Genomic DNA, 22,873 nt, shown 5'->3' with positions numbered 1-22,873 from the left:
ATGCACAAAACTCAACTACTTTCCTAAGACAAAGCGTGTTTGAAGGAAAAATTATTGTTTTCCTGTAAATCTTGAATCGCCACGAGGTTATATATAAGTAAACATTGGAAAAAGGAAAAATCGATGCTTACGTAGAAGAAACTCTTTCAGAAAAACCAACAAGGGAATGAAAATGCCCCACATTGTCGTGACAAGCCAAGAAAACTCTGAGAAAAAAACTTAGAACCTTCAAGGGAAATGTAAATCAAGCTGCAAACTGGTGATAACGTTGGAAAACGAGGGAAACGCTTATCAGCCATCTTTTGCGCAAAGTAAATGTAAACATGCCATTACATAAGCAAGGATTATTTTGGGCTTTTTAATCGACCGGAATACTGGATTTGAGCCTAACGCAGGCCTAACAATAATCAGGAAACCAAGCATAGAATTGGTTGCCAGACCATGATGGCCTCAGAGAGGGATAAGGAACTGTAAGGTCAGCCTTAAAAAAAATATTTCGCAAAGTTTATTATTATCATCGATTGGAAGGATGAAAGCACTTCAAGCGAAAAGAAAGATGTTTTTAAATTTACGATTCTATACATAAATTAGGAATCCATCTTTATACGTTTGTCTTTTTGTTTCAGTATTTTAGACCTAAGTCCCCACCTCGCAGGTGAGAAGGGCTAGCACAGGGGACATATACACAGGATACAATGAACGGGAGGAAGTTGGGCGGGGAGACACGAAGAGCAACACAATCAAAAGGAAAACCAGAGGAGGAGGAGAAGACGAGTTCGACGGGGAGTGTATCTTTTATTGCAATTAGGACCCTACCACCGGTGGACTTACGAGATGTATCCCGGTCCCTGTCACAGCGGAAAGTGGAGTACCCTTCGGGGAGCTCGAAGTTTAATATGGCATCATCCAGTCAGGTTTCGGAGATACAGATGACATGGTGTTGCTAAGCCAGCGCGGATAAATTGAAAGCCCCCAGCTTGGTTCTTAAACCCCCAACGTTCTGATAAAACAGACGGACAGTAAACAGGGATCCACTTATATAGCTCGGCGAGGCAGGCGGGTTGCCCTGAAGTTACCCGCGAATTGGGACGCTTGTATGGCTTGATGAATACACATTCAGGCCAGCAAGAAGGGTTGCCGAGGACGTCAAGTTCGTGTGGATAAGTCACCTTGAAAGATGCAATCACCCGGTCGGTGTTGTTGTCTTTTGCCAGTTTAACGCAGGACAGAGGAGAAAGTAAACCAACTTTGCTCTTTATATACTCCGGAACATCGCCCGTAGAAATTATGAACGCTAGCCTAGAGATAAAGAGCTGTTTAGGTGGGGACGCCACCTTTAGCTTCAGGCCACTGGTATGGGTGGATGAAGTGCCAGGATATATGGCAGCGGCTGGAAGTGGAGCTTCGTTGGCGACCGGAACGAAGTCAAAAAGTGGGACGGCTGTGTTCCGAATCGTGACTTGCTGAGGAGGCTGCGGATATTGTCCCGTTGTAGGCACGATGGAGCGAGACAGGATCGGTGGACCGTAACTCGTCGCATAAGGGCCGCTGGATCAGGGGTGTAGCGTCAGTGGAAGCAACCCTGATGTAGGAAGGCATTGGAGACGAAATAAGCACAGATTGAGACGGCTGGTGCATAGACTCCTGAAATGATGTTGAGGCTACATTGTTGGGCAAAGTAGGAAGCGCCTTTTCGGAAATAACAGTCTCATCTAACGAATCCCTAGGCCATCGGGAACACGTAGATAACGACGACTTAGTAGATCGCTGCATTTTTGACACCGCACGCGTGCTAACGAGAATTTACTTGCCAAGATTGGTCTGAACATCGAAGTCAATAGTACGCGACTCAAAGAACAGCTAAAACAACGGTGGCTTAATACGCTCGATGGGGATTTAAAAAACCTCGCCATGGATGCAATCGCGGCAATGAGGCATTTTCTTAGAACCAAATAGCGAAACCGACCCCGACGAGTCGACCCCGCTTGTACACGGAACAAGAACTGAAGAAAAGAATACGAATTTAGTGCGCCATAAAAGGATTATGAAATGAAATTGAAATAAGCTCCACGCATACAGGAACGTCATACCATCTATGGTACTGAATCGTCAAACTCAAAACGAGTTCAGATTGACTTTTTCCATTGCAGTTTTTCCCTCCTAGTCATACTCAAGTTGAATAAAGGAGAAGTCTTGTTAGCCACTTTATGAATACGGGCGGCCGAAATTATCAGGAGAGCATATCGAGTTGACTTTTACGAGCCAAATAGGCAGAGCTATGACTACACTGCAACCTAGCAGGCCCGCCCACACCTAACTGCACTCTTACCCACGCAAAATCAATCATCTCCATTGTTTAAAAAAATGAGTTTGTTTGTCATAACTTTCTACTTGGCTTTGAGTTATATGAGTTTGTTTCCTAATGAATTACCATTAAACTTGTTAGTGCCATGCTCTGTAGGATAGCCTATGTTACTGCACTGATGATTCTAGGGTGAACTTAAAGTCAGTTAATTTCTCAAAAATATGCTTATAACAAATACGGTAATAGGCTATTAATAACTTTATTTAAGCAGGTTTCGATATAGGGTATTTTGACGGCTAGGTGCCACATAGTGGTAGCCCTCGTACTCCTTTCTTTCCATGAAAAAGCAAAACTAATACTAGCTCATCGAGACCATTCATTTGATACCCTAATGACTATATTTGGTAAAAACTTAAAACTCCTTTTTTGTATGTATGGAGCCCCCTTAACTCAACCTGGAAGTATGTTATTCGCTACAAACGAAGAAATTTACTAAGAAAGAGAGATTGACCACACTTCTTTCCAATAGAGGTAACCGGTTCGGAGATAATAGGTGTGACAGACTCTCAATCATCGCAAAAGTACTTTGGAGTAACTTTCGACTGCAAGCTTAGCTTTAAACCCCACTTAAAGATTACTGATCAAAAAGAGATGACCATTAATTCAAGACTAGCAAGGATGCTTCCCAATATAAGTGGCGCGAAACAGTGCCAACGAGTCAGCTCTGTTCTTTTATACGTGACACCAGTGCAGGCATTAGTGATAAAACCCGTAAAAAAATGCCAACGGCTTCGAGCTGCATATCGGGTAAACGCTCTCCAAGCATGCTGCGCCTACCGGACAACATCTTATGCGGGAGCGTCCGTGTCTTGCGGGAATGATCTCAATGGATATTTTAGCGGATGAGGAAACTATTTATACGAGAAGCAGAAAGCGAACCTAAACAAGCAAAATAAGCGAATGAGGTCATTCGCTGCATGGCAAACGGCACGGGACCCGGCGAAGAATGGCCGATGAACACAGGCCTATCCCAAACATATGAGGTCTTATTAAAAAGTTCCAGGACTTTCTCAATAACTCTTCGTTACAAATATTTACAATTGTTCTAATTTATCCCCTTCAAAGTTATCCCCTTGGGGACGTGCACCTGGAAACTCTGTTTCATGAATGCTGTTCCAGCATTTTTTCATTAATCTCTTCTATTGTCTGAAGCAGCTGTTCTTTCATTGGGTACTTGAGTTTTGAGAACAGCCAGAAGTCACACGGGGCCAAGTTAGGAGAATAGGGGGATGGGGAAGGGTTGTCATCGAGTTTTTGGCAGTCAGTCCTGGGGGTTTAACGTGCGTACCTGTCATGGCGACTTAATCTTATGGTCTTCTTCAGACACGGATTGATTTTGTGACCACAAGCAGAGCCCCGCTGAGACAAGCAACAACGGTACCAGTCTATACCAAATGCATGGCTTCGCATTCATACTGGTGGATGCAAGAATTACCTAAATCTCTACCGAACTAAGGAGTACGCACCCGCGTTGAAACGCAACACCACGCCGAGGCCCGAAGGCCTCTTCTCGCTTGAGCATAACCACAATCCCCATGAAACTCCCACTAGTGGGCCAACCGCAAACAACCGAGCTGTACTCACATACAACGGAAGTTCGCCCGAAGTATGAGAGTCCAGGGGCTATCCCGGTTCCCATGGTACCAGTATACCCCTGGTAAGGTTTTCGTGACCAATTGCTACTTCAGATGAGTCCCCTTCTTTGTGATGGATGACCCCCTTCAAATCGAAGAAAACAGTGAGTATCACTTTAACGATTGATCTCATTTGGCAACTTTTTTTAGTATGGGGAGATTTTTTGACTTCCACTGGGAGGACTGCACCTTTGTTTCCACGTCGTAGCCCCAAACACAGGACTCGTCACATATTATGAGCTCCAAACCTCCAGGCGATGCGCTTTTTGATATTCTGTCATCAGTCGTGGAATGAACTTGGCTGCAGCCATTCTCATCTTCAATTTTTGGGTCACAATCTCCTGACATGACTTGTGCGTTCCAATCGTCGTTTGAAGATTCAAAAGATGGCAGAGGAGTGCGACATCTGCGTCAATTGAGATTGAAGGCCTTCCTAAACGAGGGTCATCTCCTGTGGATGTTCTGCCTTCCTTCAACCAATTAAACCAGCCGTGACACTGTGAACGACTTATCACTTCATCACGAAAGACTTGCTGCAGCACTTGAAAAGTTTCCGTGAACGATTTGCCCAATTTAACGCAAACACGTTGCTCCTCCTTCACGTCCATGACAGAGAATGCGGAACACGAAAAAAAGTTGAAATAATAAATACTTGTTGTTTCTTTTTCGTTGGTGTAGGTACTTATTCTTGCAACAAGTTTGGTAAACTTGTTTGCACTGATGAAGGGAACAAGTGGTTCCCGAAATATCGACATTTGCAAGAAGAAATACCCACACCAACGAAAAAGAAACAACAAGTTTTTATTATTTCAATTAATTAATCGTTGGAAACACCGCATAATTTTACTTTGACGAAAAAAAGACTTCACTAAAACAGCTCAATATGCAGGTTACTCAGGCAGGTTCCCGGTAAAGAATGAGCGTGACTTAATCTTAACTAGATACTGTAAGTACAGGAAGTACCTCTATACGTGTGATTTCGAGGACTTGCCGATTGTCCTACGCATGAAGATGCAGAACACGTCCTGCCTAAGATTTAAAAGCTCAAGGAGATACCTGGAAACAATGCTAAATACCCCGTTATCGGTGCAAAATCCGATAAGGTACATGCAATCAAATAGCATGGGACACGGTAATTCCAATAGTGAAACGGATCCAAAAGCAGCTAAAGGAAGCAGAAGCTACTGCGATTAAAACCACGCAAAACGGTAGTAGTAGCTCATGTAGAGTGAACAGTTAAGAACTGATAAACCCTGCGAGACAATACCAGCACGGTAGTAACGCTGGAAGAGTATGGGGAAAATATAATTATCAACGGCGCAACAGCCGGTATCCGGTCTAGGTCTGCCTTAATAAGGAACTCCGGACACCCCGGTTTTGCACCGAATTCCACCAATTTGATATCCCTAAAAGCTGTCTAGCGTCCTGACCTACGCCATCGTTCCATCTTAGGCAGGGTCTGCCTCGTCTTCTTTTTCTACCATAGATATTGCCCTTATAAACTTTCCGGATGGGATCATCCTCATCCATACGTATTAAGTGACCCGCCCACCCTATTGAGCCGGATTTTATCCACAACCGGACGGTCATGGTATCGCTCATAGATTTCGTCATTGTGTAGGCTACGGAATCGTCCATCCTCATGTAGGGGGCCAAAAATTCTTCGTAGGATTCTTCTCTCGAACGCGGCCAAGAGTTCGCAATTCTTCTTGCTAAGAACCCAAGTCTCCTAGGAATACATGAGAACTGACAAGATCATTGTGGGGAAAATATAGGAGATTTTAATCGGTAAGAGTTCGGCATACGTATCCTAGATTCTAGTTTGTTGCAGTCGATGTAAGCCCAAAAATGCACATAAACATGCATGACCAAAACCGGGATGAAGTGACGGCCGCTCAAAAAAGTCTACCATTACTCGTTTATTCGTGATAATTAACAAATGACATGGAAATGTTTCCATTCCTGCCTAACATCCCGGAGAATTCGTCAGGACATTGGAATCATTTTATAAGGGAAGTTTATTGAAGTGGACATTACTGAGTCCATTTTTCAATTACCACGAGGAGGAACCCACTCCAAATTCGGCCCCTATACTCCTTTCCGATATCCCTAATTGCAGTAACTCAATTGACTACACCAACATGAATCTCCAAACGCATATCCTGTCCAATACGAATCCCATTCGAAGCGTCCAACTCCTTCCAAAACACGAAACCCGTTGACAACACCCCACCCACCGGGCCAAAGCCTATGAAATCTGCTCGCCTGGCTGCCGACAATTTAAGCGACCACTTCGCGATTGTGACAGGACAATTTAATGCGAGCTTGGGATCGATAAAAGAATCGCGGCCGCCGTGAGTGCAAGGAAAACACGGAAATGGACAAGCACAGATTCGGCGGCGGTGGCCAGCAACAAAATACGAGAAAAACAAATTGCGACGCAGAGAAATCGACGGGCAGCCGCCGCCGCTTCCGAAACGTCATGAGCCGGCAACATCGCACTCCACCTCGGCTCCATGCGTAGCGCATATGCGGGTCCAATCGGACCACTCCGATGGTGGCCACCCGACGACACCGTTGCACAATTCCGTGCAGCTGTCACCTGTGCGTTTTTTGGCGATTTTCGCGGCCAGCGATCCATTTTCCCGGCCGCTGACTGCATGGAAACGTTTGGAAATTCCTGAAAATTAGGGAGGCATCGGGGCACATACCTGAATTCGCGTCAGAAGCGTTTTCCTCCAGAATTCGTTCCACCATTGTTCAGCTGTTCGCTACCCTTCGACGAAGCTAGAGTTGCGTGTTGAAGTTTTGGGAAATGTTTTGTAAATTCTGCGCTGCTACTGTGCTCGCTCGTCAGCGTTTCGACCCGCGCGCTGCTGCAATGCACTTCTCGACACGTACGCGAACCAGAGGACGGAGAACAAGTCCAGTTCGAAAAACTCGACAATCGACAATTACCAACGAATTGTTATTGCAATGTCGCTTTTTGAGCTTTCCAACGATTTGCTTCACTCACTGTTTCCACAGGACCCCCAACACTTGATCGAACGACGGCGAACCAGGGCCGATCCGCGAAAACACGTCAGCGGAAAAACGGGAGAACGGACGCACCAGGACCTTTGCGTGCGGACTTGCAGGGAAACTACTGTTGTAGTTCGACGAGACGGCTGTGCTCCTTGGCAGGAGGACCGAGAAATTGCGTGAAAGGAATTTCACGGAAGATAATGCAAATTAGAGATCCGGCGTTGGGATGGAATCCGCTCCTTTTCTTTTTGATGCTGCGGCTGGCACTGGCTCAGGATTTCTTCACTGCGATGAGACGATGGTCGACGGTGGATGATGGAAAGCTGCTTCTTACTTTTCCGGATTTGCTGCACTGATTTCGGGTTGATTTTCATTATACGAACGGCGGGAAAGAAAAAACTAAGAGATTTGAAAAAACTCGCTCAAGACACTCGAATAAATGATGTTAAAAAAACGCTAAAATAGCGGACAAAGGCCGAATTTCTCATTTAACTTAGCTACCGCTCCATTTTACGCGCGAACCCCTCGATGTTTAAATTCCGACTGAGCCCAATGCTCCTCGGATCGCTGCCAGCTGCCCAACGGCAAGCCGTGCTCCGCTATTCAGCGCACCCATCGCGCAACATGGCGTCAAGTCCACGCACACACTCACAGCCAGTATATAAATTTTGAATGAGGTGATCCGTGAGGTACTAGATTTTTCGACGACAGGGTGGCCGCTTTTGGGAATATGTGAGAAAGTAATATTTGAAGAATCTATGATAAACGACGTGAACATTCGTGCGCATTCAAGTTGTCACATTCTTCGTGCGTCATCGCGTCATTTCAATTTGCTATTTTCTCATCAGAGTCTCCACTATCAAATCGATTTCACAATAAAGAACGTTATTGTGCAAATGGTGCATTTTTAGCGACTAAAATATGTCGAAGACCTTCGGATTTTTTAGTACATTTTCTTTAGTAAAATTTGTATTTTGTTTAATCTCAAAACCCATTGCACTCCGATTGGGGCAGGTAATGTGCTGTGGGGACGCAAGTTAATTAGCGAGGATTCGTCCGAGCTCCGTACGAGAATGATGCAATTTACAACGGAATGAAACTCACCCGCCTGAGTGGCGCGCCTACCTGTGGGTAGCAGGGTAAAAGTCACGAAGCAATCGTGGAAGCAACAAAAAAATATAGAGAGTGATCGGTGAAAAAGAATTGAATGAATTTTTTTCTGGATTGAATTTTAAATTCACACAAATGACATTTTTTTGTCCTTGGTGCGTTAATCACAATTTAAGTGTGCAAGCCGCGATTGGTGACCCCGTACAGAAAGCAGCACGGCGCTTTCTTCCATTGATTCCAAAAAATTCAAGACGATACCAACAAAACAATAGCCGCCATCCACCAACGACACCGTGATTATAGGGACCCAAACTATTACCCCTTGCCAGGATCACGGAATTCAGACAGAACCAGTGGAAATTAAGCAGCAGCCAAAGAGAAAACACGGACCAGACGCATCGAGATTTGGCAATAAATCATCAAAGAAACAGAGAAACACCGTGACGAAAACAACTGTTTGCTCTTGGCATCGAGGCCAAACGAAATAGGTCATCGGGCAGTCATGCGTCGGGATCCCCAATGAGTCCTTCATTACTCCCGGAATCACAAACTGATATCGCATCAGCTCAAACTAGGTGGGCGAATTCTTCAACCATAGACACTTAAGGCTACAGGCAAGTGGACGTAAGTCTGGAACTTCGACAGACGTTCTCATGGCGTTTCGTTGTAGCGGATATCAATAGTCTCATATTAGGCGCAGACTTTCTAGGCCACTATGGGTTGCTGGTGGATCTGCAGAATAGGTCTCTTTAGATCTCGTAATTTCGCTCAGATCTTCGGAAAAACTTGCCACCTGGTTTACTGTCAGTCTTTCCACCATTTTTTAAAAGGTAGCTGACCATTGCATTCGTGCGCTTCTTCAGAAATACAGCGAAAGTAGTCGCTCACAACCAGCTAAGCATGATATAACTCCACTGGCTCGCATATCTTCTCGAAGGTGCGTCCATTTCCACCCCAGAAGTTCGCTGTTAATAATAATCTTTGGCGCAACAATCCATATTGGATCAGGGCCTTCAAGTGTGTTAGAGCACTTCATTCAAGACCGTAACGGTACACTAGGAGGCAATGTGGTCAGCATTGCGCTCGCTGTTCGCTGTTACTAACAAAGAATTTGATACACTTTTAAAACAGGGTATTTGCAGCCCATCAAATAGCTGCTGGTTTTCTTCATGGGACCATGTGCACCAATGCACCAATGTGCGAATGGAGACCATGCAGCGAATACAGACGTCTGAACGTTCAGACCATTCCAGACCGCTATCCTATAGCACTCATCCACGACTTTATTCACAATCTCGTTAACTGCCGCGTTTTCATGACTTTGGACTTTGCCCAGGCGAAAACGACAATATGCATACCCTTCGGACCTTTAGAGTTTACACGGATGCCTTTTGGTCAGTGCAATGCGGTGCAAACTTTTCAAAGGTTCATCCACTCTATCTCGCGAAACCTTAACTTTTGTTTCGTATGCTTGGATGATGTTTTGGTCGCTTCTTCCTCTGAGTCTGAGCATCTGGAACATTTCGAATACATTTTTGAACGTCTTCTTGAGGACGGTCTTGTACTTAACGTTGAAAAGTGCAAATTCCTTCAACAGCAGGTGACGTTTTTAGGCAATATGACTTTCTTTGAAGGAATCCAACCGCATCCAGACAAGGTTCAGGCTATCATAGACTTCTCACAACCTAAGACAGTCAAGGATCTGTGAAGGTGTTTTGGCATGCTGATCTTCTATCGTCGTTTCTTGCTCAAAGTCGCACAACATCAAGCGATGCTCAATGCCTGCTTGTCTGGACCCAAGACTAAAGACTCGAGCGTGATTGCGTGGTCTACAGAGACCATCGAGGCTCTGGAACTGGCCAAACGAAAGCTGACTGACGGTACACTCCTGTCATTTCCTCAAACAGATGCACCCCTAGTCGTATTCATCGATGCTTGAGACATCGCGGTAGGTGCTACCCTTAATCAAAAGGTGAACCAAATCTGACAGTCGTTAAGCTTTTTTCCAAGAAATTGAATACAGCCCAATAGAACTACAGCACCTATGATCGTGAGCTATTAGCCGCATATATGGCAATAAAGTACTTCCGATACTCCCTAGGTATCACTGTGTTCACGGACCCTTCGCTTTTAAGTAGAAACCCGACGAAGCGCCCCCTCGCCAACTCTGGCACCTGAGCTTCATAAGTCAGTTTACTTCAGACATCCAGCATGTATCCGGCAAGGATAATGTGGCTGCAGATGTTTTATCACGTGTTTCAGAGATTAAAATCCCTGTCACGGTCGATTATTCGGCAAACGCCCAGGCACAGAAGGATGATGCAGTGCTTCAGAGCCTCAAGGACAACTCCAAATACAAACTTCGAGAGTTTCCCTTTTGCAGCTCAGCCTCCAAAATAGTTTGCGAGACCTCTGAAAAGGGCATAGGCCATATATTCCGGCCACTTTTCGCGAGGAAGTTTGCACCACTGGGTTTCTGCTATCCTGTTATTCTTCGAGAAGGGTTAACACCCCAAAGGACGTGCATGTCTGCACACACATCTTGGTTCGCGTGGATGCTTCCCGGAATTCGTTTCAGCCACTGTGTGAGATGCTGAGCAGAGGACAGGTGGGGTAGTGTGGGGCAAAAGCTGATTAGCGAGGATTCGTTCAAATTGCGCACGAGAATGATGCAATTCTCCACGGAGTGAAACTCACCCGCCTGAGTGGTTCGCCTATCTGTGCGTAGCGAGGTGAAAGTCACGAAGCTAGCGGAGCAATCGTGGAAGGAAAAAGATGTAGAGAGTGATCGGTGAAAAAGAATTGAATGAAGTTTTTTCTGGATTGAATTTAAAACAAAATATAAATGACATTTTTTTGTAATTGAGTTTTCATAATTAATAAATGATTTAAATTTTCTTAATGCGTTAGTCGCAATTTAAGTGTGCAAGCCGCAGTGCTATTCACGAAGGGAAAAATGGATGCGAATATGTAAATCGATATCTTAAAAAAAAATCTGCATACTAGTGAAGAAAAATTAGACATTTGTCAAACATTGATATGCCAAAACAGCCACCCGAAACATAAAACGTGGAAAACAGGAATGTGATAGCGTTCAATTGTCCGAAGCTGCTCAGAACCTGTACACAATCCCCGGATTGCAATACTAATGAGAACCAGCCGAATTAGGTCGACGGTAGACTTCGCGAAGATCCTATTTCGAACAAAAAATACTTAATGGAATGTCCTCTCGAATAATGGAGACAAATTCCAGCCGAATATGTCCAACGTTTGGTGGAATTCATGCTACTGGCCAGCGAAGGATGTATATGATGGTAAAAGTTTCCACGGGAAGTATTAACTAACCATTTTTTTGAGTTTTTAATGTCATTATTACAAAAAAGAACGAAAAGGTTGGCTGACGGTTTCGTCCAGGGCAGAGGAAACTCATCAGACACTGCCTCACCCCTGTCCTGGGAGCAGCGTGACCGAAAGTATGGACAGAGTAAAACACAATTTTATTGTTGTAAAAACTTAAACTAACAGAGGGAAAAACACAGAAGGTGATTAGATGAACACAGATAGGAAGGAAGACTTAACGTGCTAAAACTTATCTGAGTCCCAAACTAATGAAAAAAGATGATAAACTAGACTAATAAAGAATACATGTATAACCTAAAGGAAAACGGAGAAAAGAGGAAAGATCACTAAAACCTCTTATGCCTAAAAGTCCTTAAAATCTAACTGCTGGACTTACCAGGGTACGGCCAACTAATTAATTTCCGATCAGGAGTTTGCAGATTGACGCCACAAAAGCAATCATTTACAGCTTTTGCTCCCAGATGTCCTTGGAACTGGACAGGGCTGGAAGAAACATTTTAAGTTGGCGACTGAGTTCCAGCAACCTGCACTTAAAGAGCTCCTACGCCTTGCTATTAATTACCTCATGTAGGTTTGAGGGTGGTGTTTTCTTAACGGGATGCCGTGGGTAGCCTGGACATAGGAAACGCCAGGGCTTACTTTTGGTGATTGGTTGTTTCTTGCGCCCTTATTGAAAGCCAAAAAGGCGGAATATTTCCTGTAGTTTGCCGGATGTTCTGACGAACCACAGTTAATACTGGCGATTTTTTCCTCCTGTGTCTTATGGCGTTTGCCTGGCGCGTGTGAAGTGACGCACTTCACACACCTATAAGGCATGCTACAATTAACCGCAGCGTGGCCGATTCGTTGCCAGCTCTTACACTGCGTCACCTCCTTGTTGCGAACAGACTCGAATTTAACGAGCATGTTCAGGAGTGTCTTGATTCGGGCGAGCTTTGCCGTGTTGAAGTCTGGTTGGAACGTGACTAACCAGAAGTCAATCGATCGATTTTCTCGTAGAGAGCGTCTTGTCGCGTATTCTCTGACGTCTGTGGCCTCGGATAAGCCGGCCTGCGCGATGGCAGTCATCACGTCGGTTCTTGGGTGGAACCTGTGTAAGCCCCAGATAACCATATTAGCCGGTTTTAGGCTCTTCTCCTTTCTTGCCAGATAATCCCTGGTCTCATTGAAATCACTTAGTGAGTTCACGAGCACTTTGGTCTTGGCACCACTTTTCTTGAGGGTATATTTATCTGGGAGCGAATCGAGGTGCTCCAAGATAATGGTGGGAAGTTCTGCTTCATCCTCACACACGATGATGGGCGGAATTCTTACCTTCTTGTTGATTGATGTGGACGCTGGATTCGTCGTGGTGGTGTTGTTGTCAGCGGTACTCGCGGCGGCGGTATTCTCTGACGTAGACTTAGAGGTGCGCTGTGCGTTGTGGTCAGGATGAGGGGTAGATGGAGTAGTCCGTGCGTTCTCCATTTGCTCCATCTGCTTTCGTAACTGCAGGATCGTGAGGTTCTGGCGTTGGATGTGCGCCATCAAGTATTGGATCCTCACTTCCGTTCGTTGCCGGTTGTTCTTCCTTTTCCACGGTGTCGATGTCCTCCGTGGCGTCATCTTCAAATATCTTCAGCATCCTCAACAAAAAATTAACTTCGGCCTAGTTTAGGTCTAAACTTATGACGGATTTCACTTGTTAGTCAGTTAACCTTTTCGTTCTATTTTGAAAACTTTGATGTTTAACCCAAAAAGGAGGAGTGCGTGGATTTCAAAAAAGGAAGTAAGTTGCTTCCCAAGTATCCCTCGACGATTACCTACCTTGTTGTGGTGAGGGAGCTTAGTAAGGAAGGTCCTTCAGGAAACAAGAGGTGACACCTGAAGCCAAGCGGTAATCAAAACCCCAAGCCAAGGTGTCACAGTACATCTAATAGTAGTACTCACATTCAATGGACCGGGCTTGCGAATATATTGAGGAAGCTAACCTGTACGCATCATAGGCACTAAATCCCATGTAGATACTGCCAGATATTTAGGGCTTATGATGCATATGGATAAGCTTTCTCAATACATTTGCAAGTCTGGTCCATTGAGTGTGGGTACTGCCTATTAGATATACTGTGAAGGTGTGACTACCACTCCGAGGGCTGAATGGTCACAAGGGTTAAAATGTGGCCGTAAACGGTGAACTCTGGGTACCAGGCGACCCCCAGTTTCAAATAGCCTTGTCTCGGCAAAAAAGGGTTCATCCGAGATCGATCTACTTTTCCCGATAAATCTGAGGCTATGGCAGCCAATTATGAGAAAAAAAAAAACAAAAACCTTTTAAACAAATACAATTAAACCTCGACCGTGACGATCCAACCCCGAGTGAAGGGGCAACCCTAAGCTCATCGATGGAGAACCTGAGTCTAAACTCAGATAAACCGTCTCCGGGCAAATCACAACCAAAGGGCTGCGCCAAGTTTGATGGGAAAGGATCATTCGGGGCATCTGCGGCTAAGGGAAAACCGAAGCGGCAGCGATCCTCGGACGATCCTAACTCTTCGAAACAAAAGGTAACAAACAGGGCTCGCCGGCAACGGCTAGGCCTTCATTTGCAGCCAAGGCTATCGAAGCCGATGGATGGGTCTTGTATGACGACTCTAATCCATCCGGTTACGATACTGAGCAGTGCGAACAGCTTAGGAGGAAACTCCTCCTAGCTGTAAGGACTGCATCCTTGCAAGGAATTAGGCTTTGCTTTGAGTCGGCATACCGTGTATATTGCAAAATGTTACGGCTTAACTTTGCCGACGAAGACACGAACGAGTGGCTCAGGCAGTACTGCTCCTCCCTCAACGATGTGTGGGACGGTGCGCGACTAACCCTGAAAAGGGTCTCTGAGCTGCCATCGTTAAAAAAGTGCTTCCTCTGGCTTCCAGAAGAAGAGTGGAATGGTGCTGAGGTTCTGGAATAACTTGGTGTGCAGAATAACCCCAACACTTTCACCTGGAGCGAGAGCCGATAGGCTGGGAATTTTTCTCATTATCGGCGTTTCCGAACCCGATGCAGGGAGTACCAATATGCCTCCCCATGATGAAATACTTGATGGTAGTTCCATGGGGTAGGTGATATATTGGGGATAATTTTGAGTAAGTAAAAAACCCAATTAGGGAGAAGTTAGGACGTCAAGTAATAAATCAGGTTAACATTAGTATACTGGAAGGACAACAACCAACAAAGACCACTGCTCAAAAAGCAGGAATAAAACAGATCTCAGTGGCGAAGGTGCTAAATGGTACCTGCGTTATCTGAAGGAAGGCTTGAAACCCAAAGAGGGCCTTAAGAAGGCTCAGGACAGACCTAAACCATCTTTATCGGAACCAAGAAAGCGGAGAATGGCGGACATTCCGCAAGAGGGAAATGCTCCCAAAAAAACCAAACCTTAACCCAAGAGGGGAGAAAACACGGCCAGCGGTGAAGGCAGGAATTAGAAAATCCGCCATTAGCTATGCTAGCGCGGTTAAGGGCAACTGGCCATACTGCCAAAAATGTTTCACGAGTAAATGCTCACTCGTCCGGAACAGGAAGCCATCGAAGACCTTGTCGTCAGACAAATGTGCAAGGGACGGACTGCGAAACTTCTGTTCACCGGGATACGTTTTCGACCGAGTCACATACTGGAAAGACACTGCAGAGTGGCTTAGGACCATAGTTCCTAATTAGCCTAAATTCCCACAAGTTTCAAGTGAATCGGACTTACCCCCTGTCCAGATAGATCCCGATAAAATTCCCGAGGTAACCAGTGAAGAAGTCCTGGAAGTCGCAAAGAAGATTGCCGAAAATAAAGCCCCAGGCTTAGACGGCATTCCGAATAAAACACTGACAGTGGTCATCAGAACAGTTCCAAGCTGGTTCGCTGAAACATTTACGACGTGCCTCAAAAATGGGATTTTCCCGGAAAAGTGAAGGAAACAGAAGCTTTTGCTAATCTCGAAACCAAATAAACCTTTGGGTGATCCTTCGTCTTATAGGCCTATACGCCTGTTAAATGGCATCGGTAAACTTTTCGAATGGGTGCTCTTAAATAGGCGTGTACCAATTACAGAAAAGGAGGATGATCTCTCAGACAGGCAGTGCGGAACCCGAAAGGTAAGATCTACTGTCAATGCGATCAACACGGAAATTGCGGAAAAAGCAATGGAGGTCAATAAATCTTGCGCGGTAGTTACTCTCGACATGAAAAGTTCCTTCAACACGGCAAAATGGAGCAAAATAATTGTGGTTTTAGCCAAATTGGGCGCTCCTAAATACCTAGTGCACATAGTCATGTAATTTCTCCAGAAGAGGATATTACGATTCGGACGATGGACCTAAGACGTATAAAATAAGGACCAATCTTCGGTCGTCTCCTGTGAATAATAATGCATGACGGAATTTTAAAGGTGCAAATGCCCAAAGAAGTGACAATCATTGGCTTTGCAGACGACATCGGAGTGACTATCATAGCAGAAGATATTGATGAGATCGTGGTACTCACAAACGAGGCAACTTTTGAAATCAGGTTTTGGCTAGAAGAAACTGGTCTGATGCTCGCAGAGCTTTATGCAGCTCCAGTCTGGGCATTGTCTTTGAAGTTGGAAGCAAATAGAAGGGAAATCGCAGCTCCATACCGATCGAGTGGATTCCGAACGTCGTGCGCTTACTGTACAACATCAGACGAAGCAGTCTGTGTGATAGCAGGCATGGTCCCCATAGACTTTTTGGCGGAAGAGGGTCGACGCCCCTATGACCAATTAAACTACTAAAAGTGAAGAGGAACGGTTGAGGCAACTATACTGTTCGGCTCTACTAGGAATGGAGCAGTCGAGGGTGCTTATTGGGGGATACGAACCCAAGCGCACAAAGGGCTGCTTAAACCTTACCAAGAGGAACCTCCGGCGGTTAAAGGGTAGTATAGGTCCCAGGCCGAAACGTGGATTGGTACCCACGATAGAGCATAAAACCTGGGAAATGTCTGCTGAACCAACACCAACAGCTCTACTACCAAACCCTATCTCCATTTCACGTGGTGATGGCTGGGAGTTCTTTCCTCATGAAAAACTGCAGACGGAGAAGGATGAAGGCGACTCTCCGGCGCCTAAAAACGGGACAAAATGTACCAACTAGTCCTCCAGGTTGCGATCCTCTAAAGATGCGATGGGCAGGGATCGGTTTTCCTGGAGAAGAGTCGCTACACCATATATTATAGCAGCCACGCAGTAAACCATGTGCTCGAGTAGGTTTTTTAGTCAGCCAAAAAACGAAACCTGCTGTTATCGGCTTTGAAAATATAAGTGAAAGGCTATGCACTCTGCGTTTGCGTGGCAAGTTTAGAAATATAAGCCTCATAAACGTTCATAACTCCAGAGTTCGAGAAGGATACCTTCTACGGGGCAGTTGAGCGGACCCTCGAAGCCTGTCCCAAGTATGATATCAAAATCATACTTGGAGATTTCAACAGTCAAGTAGGGACGGATCCTGTATTCAGGCGATACATTGGCTCCCATAGCTTACATAGAGATACCAATGATAACGGACTGCGCATTATCCAGTTAGCAGTATCGCACGAAATGGTTGCTGGGAAGTACCTGGTTTGCGCGGAAGACGGTCCACAAACATACGTGGGCCTTTCCAGACGGGACCACTTTCAATCAAATTGACCACGTGCTGATTGAATGCCGCCACCTCTCAGCCTTAATGAATGTCAGAACATATAGGGGGGCCAATATAGACTCGAACCACTATCTCGTTGGCATGGTGTTCCGAGATCGAATAACAACACCACCCGGAATCCTCTCTGACAATCAAGTGAGAGTTAACACTGAAGCCATCCATAACACAGCCCTCCGCGACACCTATAAGAGGGAAATGGATGCCACAATAACCGCAGTCAGCAGAGATCCTGGAGATGAAGCATCAACAAATGATCTTCGTAATCACCTGAAGAACTTTATCATAAGTACGGCCACAAACATACTTGGCCCCAATCGCAAAAACAGTCAGAACGGCTGGTTTGATGATGAATGTAAGCTAGCAACGGAACGAAAGAAAGGACTTGGGCACGCGCGGAGACTTACCACGAACTCCGGCGAACGGAGAAGCGACTTCACAGACGGAAAAACGAAGTCTAAGAGAACCAATAGGTCTGTGAACTCGAAGAGTACAGGGAGCAACCACACCAGGCGCGCAAGTTTTACACGCAAGGTGTAAGGTGTGGGACAACGAATCAATGCCTGACGACTGGCATTATCTGTCTCATACATAAAAAGGGAGATATCACACAGTGCAGCAATTATAGAGGTATCACGTTGCTGAGTACCATCTATAAAACATTCTCCGCTATCCTAGTAGGTCGGATAGCCCCATACGCTCAGAACATCATTGGCCCACACCAAAGAGGCTTCACTCCAGGCAAATCAGCAACAGATCAGATTTTCTCTGATAAGACCGACTAGGCTGACCCTGACCAAGCAGGATCACTCTCAAGACCATTCGACATCAATACCGGTCTACGACAAAAGGATGTCCTATCATGCGTCCTCTTTAACCTGGCCCTGGAGAAAGTGATCGGTAATGCTGAGGTAAATACGAGGGGTACGATCCTCTTTAAGTCCACTCAACTACTGGCCTATGCTGATGATATCGACATCATGGGAAGAACCACCCGAGACGTGCAAACTGTCTTCATCCAGATCAAGCAGGTGGCGCGGGATCTTGGGCTGTACATCAATGAAGGCAAGACAAAATACAATATATGGTGGCGATGTCAGCGCCAAAAACCAACCAACCAACAACATCATATCGCACTGGTCAAACGGGAAGAATAAAGATAGGAGGCTACAACTTTCAGACTGTTGATAATTTCTCCTATCTAAAATCGAAAATCACAACCGATAACAGCTAGGACGATGAGCCTATTTCAGTTTACAAAAACGAAACGTCTCACCATAGGGTCTTGCCAGTCCTTATGTATTCCTCGGAGACTTGGGTTCTTAGCAAGAAAAATTGCGAACTATCGGCCGCTTTCGAGAGAAGAATCCTCTGAAGAATTTTTGAACCCCTACATGAGGATGGACGATTCCGTAGCCTACATAACGACGAAATCTATAAGCGATACCACGACCGTCTGGTTGTGGATAAAATGCGGCTCAACAGGTTGCGGTGGGCGGGTCATTTAATCCGTAGGGATGAGGATGATCCAGCCCGGAAAGTCTATAAGGGTAATATCTATAGTAGAAAAAGAAGACGAGGCAGACCCTGCCTGAGATGGAGGGATGTCGTAGGTCAGGACGCCAGACAGCTTTTAGGGATATCGAATTGGTGGACCTCGGCGCAAAACCGGGGTATCTGGAGTTCCTTATTAAGGCAGGTCTAGACCGGGGACCGGGAAGAAGAACCTTCGAAACATAGAGGCAATTTTCATTGGTCACTGCTGGCAAAACTATCATATGGGAAGCTAAGGATATCTATGGACACTGCCTGCAGGTTCTGTGCGGAGTGTGTTGAAATCTCTATACACGTTCTGGGGCAGTGTCCGGCACTTATGCAAAGTAGATCGAGGCACCTGGGAGAACACTTAATACCAGATGCAAAGTTGAAAGATTTGGAAGTAGGGAATGTACTAAAATTCCTAATGGTTATAGGCTTGCTTGAGATACTATAGTTAATAGGTACATTATAACCGGGTAAAAGGGGCGCAATAGTTCTTTAAGGACGAGGTGTGACTTTCTCTTAACAGGAGTGACTAACTCTGAACAGATAATAAAAGGTGGTTTGCACAGAATATATGTAATTTGCACCCACGTCATGCCTGCGATTACATATAAAGGAGCGATTACCACCTGGAGCCGCTTTCGGTCACGCTGCTCTGAGGGCAGAGACGATACGTCCGATAAGTTGCCCTGGGAAAAATCGTCCCCCATCCTTTTATGGTACAAAAAGCTGTCACCCTTGCGACTTGTGTTCTGGTTTGAAGGGTCTTGTCTGGTAAAATTTGTTTTACTCTGTATATTGGAACTGCTATCGAAAGCGTTTGCACCAGTCAGGGATGTAGCCGTACATTTTTGCAGGGTCGCACTTACTTTTTGTGAATATATTAGTTTGTTGATGCTGCCTTCAGCCCCTTTGAATGGTCACGCCTTGGTCCGGTTGGGCGCTAAGAGGGATGATAAGGTTTTTTACTGCGAGTACATGAGTTATAATTAGAAGCTGCTGATAATAGAGTTTGCTCAGCTATTTCATACTTATATGGATGTATACCATGCTCCCATCAACAAATCAGAGAATGTGCAATTTGTTTGGAGTTGAAATAATCGAAAAATAAAATAGTAATTTGCCGGAGATAAGAGTTGAACGCAAATAGCTCAAAATAAACACCAAACTTTCCACGCCGGCCGGCACTATGCAAATTGCATTAAATTGATTCGGCGCAAATAAAAACATATCTACAATTGTGTATGTGTATTGATGTGCTACATATTCTGAGCCCCATGGCTATTTGCTCGTATGTGTACATATATTTGCATGCATTTCCACAGACGTCATGATGCAATTAAGTTTTCAGTAATCAAAAATTGTTGCTTCTCTGGTCAAGGCTCAAATTGCCCCCAGCCCCCTTTTTCGAGCAACAAAAAACCATATCGTCCAGAATTGGTGCGTTTGTCCGTACTTACTTGGACTAATGTGTGAAAACACAGTTTGTTCCTATATTGCGTCTATGCATACGTAAATATGTACGTATGTATATGACATTCTCGTATCAAATCCGTGGTGCTGACTTTCCCAACGAAAAAATATCTGACGCTTTGCTAGAATGGGAAGCATCTCCGTCTACATAGGGGGGTCTTGGGTGGCATATAGCGAACTAAATGCGCAGCAAATTCTCAGCTGGTTGATTTACACAGTGACATACCTACAAATGTACAAACATATATCTGCACATCTGAATTCCCCTCATCTATGTATGAATACAAATGCGTAGCATTTATATGGAGCCGAGAGTTACCATGAGTGGGATAGGTCGGAAAAGTTGCTAAATAACCGACAAATGCTATAAAATGATAATTTGAATTACTCGCCGATAAAACGGTTTGATAAAAATATGTATAGTCGTAACGGTTATCTGATTTGGTTAAAAGATTGATAGCGAGATAATAACTATAAATAAAGCAAGAATCACTTGGAGCAAACTCGGTCAATGAGTTCAAAACAGTTTGCACAACTTCGTAGGAAGTTTAATATGGTACATATGAACGTATGTACTTGGTATGTACATGGCTTCATATCTAATTTTTAAAAGAAAAAGTCACTGACCTTAGTGATACCACAATAAGTCGTCTAAGGCAGTGGCCAAGAGCAAATAAACATTTGATACATGTATGCATGTAACAATAAAAAAAATTTATGTGGACTCGTATCTTGTGAAAATATTAAGGGTGGAAAGTTCAAACTCCATAACCTCCATAAGGCAGGGTGCGTTGGTGATGACCGCCATGAGTTTTCATCAAGGTTCGCCTTCCTGCTTCATAAACTCCCAGCCCCTTCGGATATGGGGTCGAAAATTCAAACTTTACCCTTGTAAGTAGTTGAGAGGCCTAATATAATTTGTTATACATACATATACTATATTATATTAGGATTTCTACCAAACTTTCCAGTATCATGTCGTATGTTGTGGTCTACGTTATTAGAGTTTGGGGCTTGTAGAATGAACTTGAGGTGATTTTCAGGCGGGTCAAAGGGTAGTATACTATATGTCCCAGGGTTAAACATGGACTGTTACCCACAATGGAGCATAAAACCTGGGAAATGCCTGCTGAACCAACACCAACACCTCTACTACCAAACCCTATCTCCACCTCTACGTGGTGACCGCTGGGGGCTCTTTCTTAACGAAAACCTGCAGACGGAGAAGAATCAAGGAACAAATTGTACCGACTGGGCCTCCAGGTTGTCTAGGGCTGGCAACCCTACACAAAAACCAACTTGTTATCACGCCACAAAAGGAGCATCGGACTTCACTGACGACGACTGTCCCAATATAAGACTGATGTAACAGCGTTGCAGGAGATGCATTGGACAGGGACCGGTTTCCTGGAGAAGAGCCACTACACCACATATTATGGTGGCCATCCAGCAAACCATGTACTCGAAATAGGTTTCTTAGTCAGCCAAAAATGAAAACTGCTGTTATCGGCTTTGAAAACATAAACGAATGGCTATGCAGGCTGCGTTTGCGAGGCAAGTTTCGCAATATAAGCCTCATTAATGTTTACGCCCCTACAGAGGAGACTGTAGAGTTATATCAAAATCATACTTGGGGATTTTAAGAGCCAAATAGGGACGGAGCCCGTATTCAGGCGATAAGTCGGCTCACATAGCTTACATAGAGATACCAATAATAACGTACTGCGGGTTATTCAGTTAGCAGTATCACACGGAATGGTTGTTGGAAGTACTTGGTTTGCGCGAAAAGCGGCCCACGAACAAAGGTGGGCTTCTTTAGATGGGAGCACTTACAACCAAATTAATCAAGTGTTGATCGAACGCCGCCACCTTTCAGCCTTGATGAATGTCAGAAAATATAGGGGGCTAATATAGATTCGGATCACTATCTCGTTGGCATGGTGCTCCGTTCTTGAATAATAACGCCACCTAGCATCCCCTCGCTGACAATCAGGTGAGAGTTAACACTGGAGCCATCCACAACCAAGACCTCCGTAACACAATAAGGGGGAAATATATGCCGCAATAACCGCAGTCAACAGAGCTCCTGGAGGTGAACCATCGAAGAACATTATCATTGATTCGGCCACAAATATACTTGGCCCCAGTCGAACAAAAAATTGGAATGGCTGGTTCGACGATGAATATAAGCTAGCAACGAAAGAGAAGAATGCCGCATATTGAGTAATGTTGCATTCTCAGAGAACAACAAACGGAGACGAGCGATAGACGGAAAAAGGAAGTCTGGGAGAACCAACAGGTCTGTGAACTCGAAAAGTACAGGAAGTAACTGCACCAGCCGCGCAAGTTTGACCAACAGGTCAGCAGGATGAATCCTTATACACCTTGAGTAAACAACATCGTGCAGTGCACTTTTGTAAATTAGTGGAGGCTCAAATTTTGATAGAAAAAATTTGTGATGTCAATTTTCTCAGTTACCTTTACTTGTAGTGTAATATTCTTTAGGAGGTAAACCATACTTAAAGATACTTGCAGAGTGAAGGAATTGTATATGTAAATGAATGTTAATTATATATTTGTGCTGATATTTTGTATGATGATCGTACCAATAGAGGAGCCTCAGGGAAATTTCCGCCCCGGACCTCTGTCTGCCACATGCACTTTCCTCAGAAACAGTTGGCAGAAA

General features: G+C 44.8%; 1 protein-coding gene across 1 annotated transcript in view; it reads right to left on the bottom strand.

Annotated features, from left to right (window-relative positions):
• The window catches only part of LOC119650854 (probable serine/threonine-protein kinase fhkD), a 116,580-nt gene extending 93,968 nt beyond the window's left edge, over window positions 1–22,612 (bottom strand). Inside the window, exons 1-3 of the mRNA XM_038054004.1 lie at window positions 22,600–22,612; window positions 8,588–8,593; window positions 6,711–6,823 (exon numbers count right to left, since the gene is read on the bottom strand). Coding sequence (XP_037909932.1) covers window positions 6,711–6,756 — 46 coding nt within the window. The 5' untranslated portion in view covers window positions 6,757–6,823; window positions 8,588–8,593; window positions 22,600–22,612. The remainder of the gene's footprint in view (window positions 1–6,710; window positions 6,824–8,587; window positions 8,594–22,599) is intronic.
• Between the last annotated feature and the right edge of the window lie 261 nt (window positions 22,613–22,873).

Source organism: Hermetia illucens, chromosome 3, assembly GCF_905115235.1.
Source record: "Hermetia illucens chromosome 3, iHerIll2.2.curated.20191125, whole genome shotgun sequence".
Lineage (NCBI taxonomy): Eukaryota > Metazoa > Arthropoda > Insecta > Diptera > Stratiomyidae > Hermetia > Hermetia illucens.
This window is presented reverse-complemented; position numbering and strand designations above follow the sequence as displayed.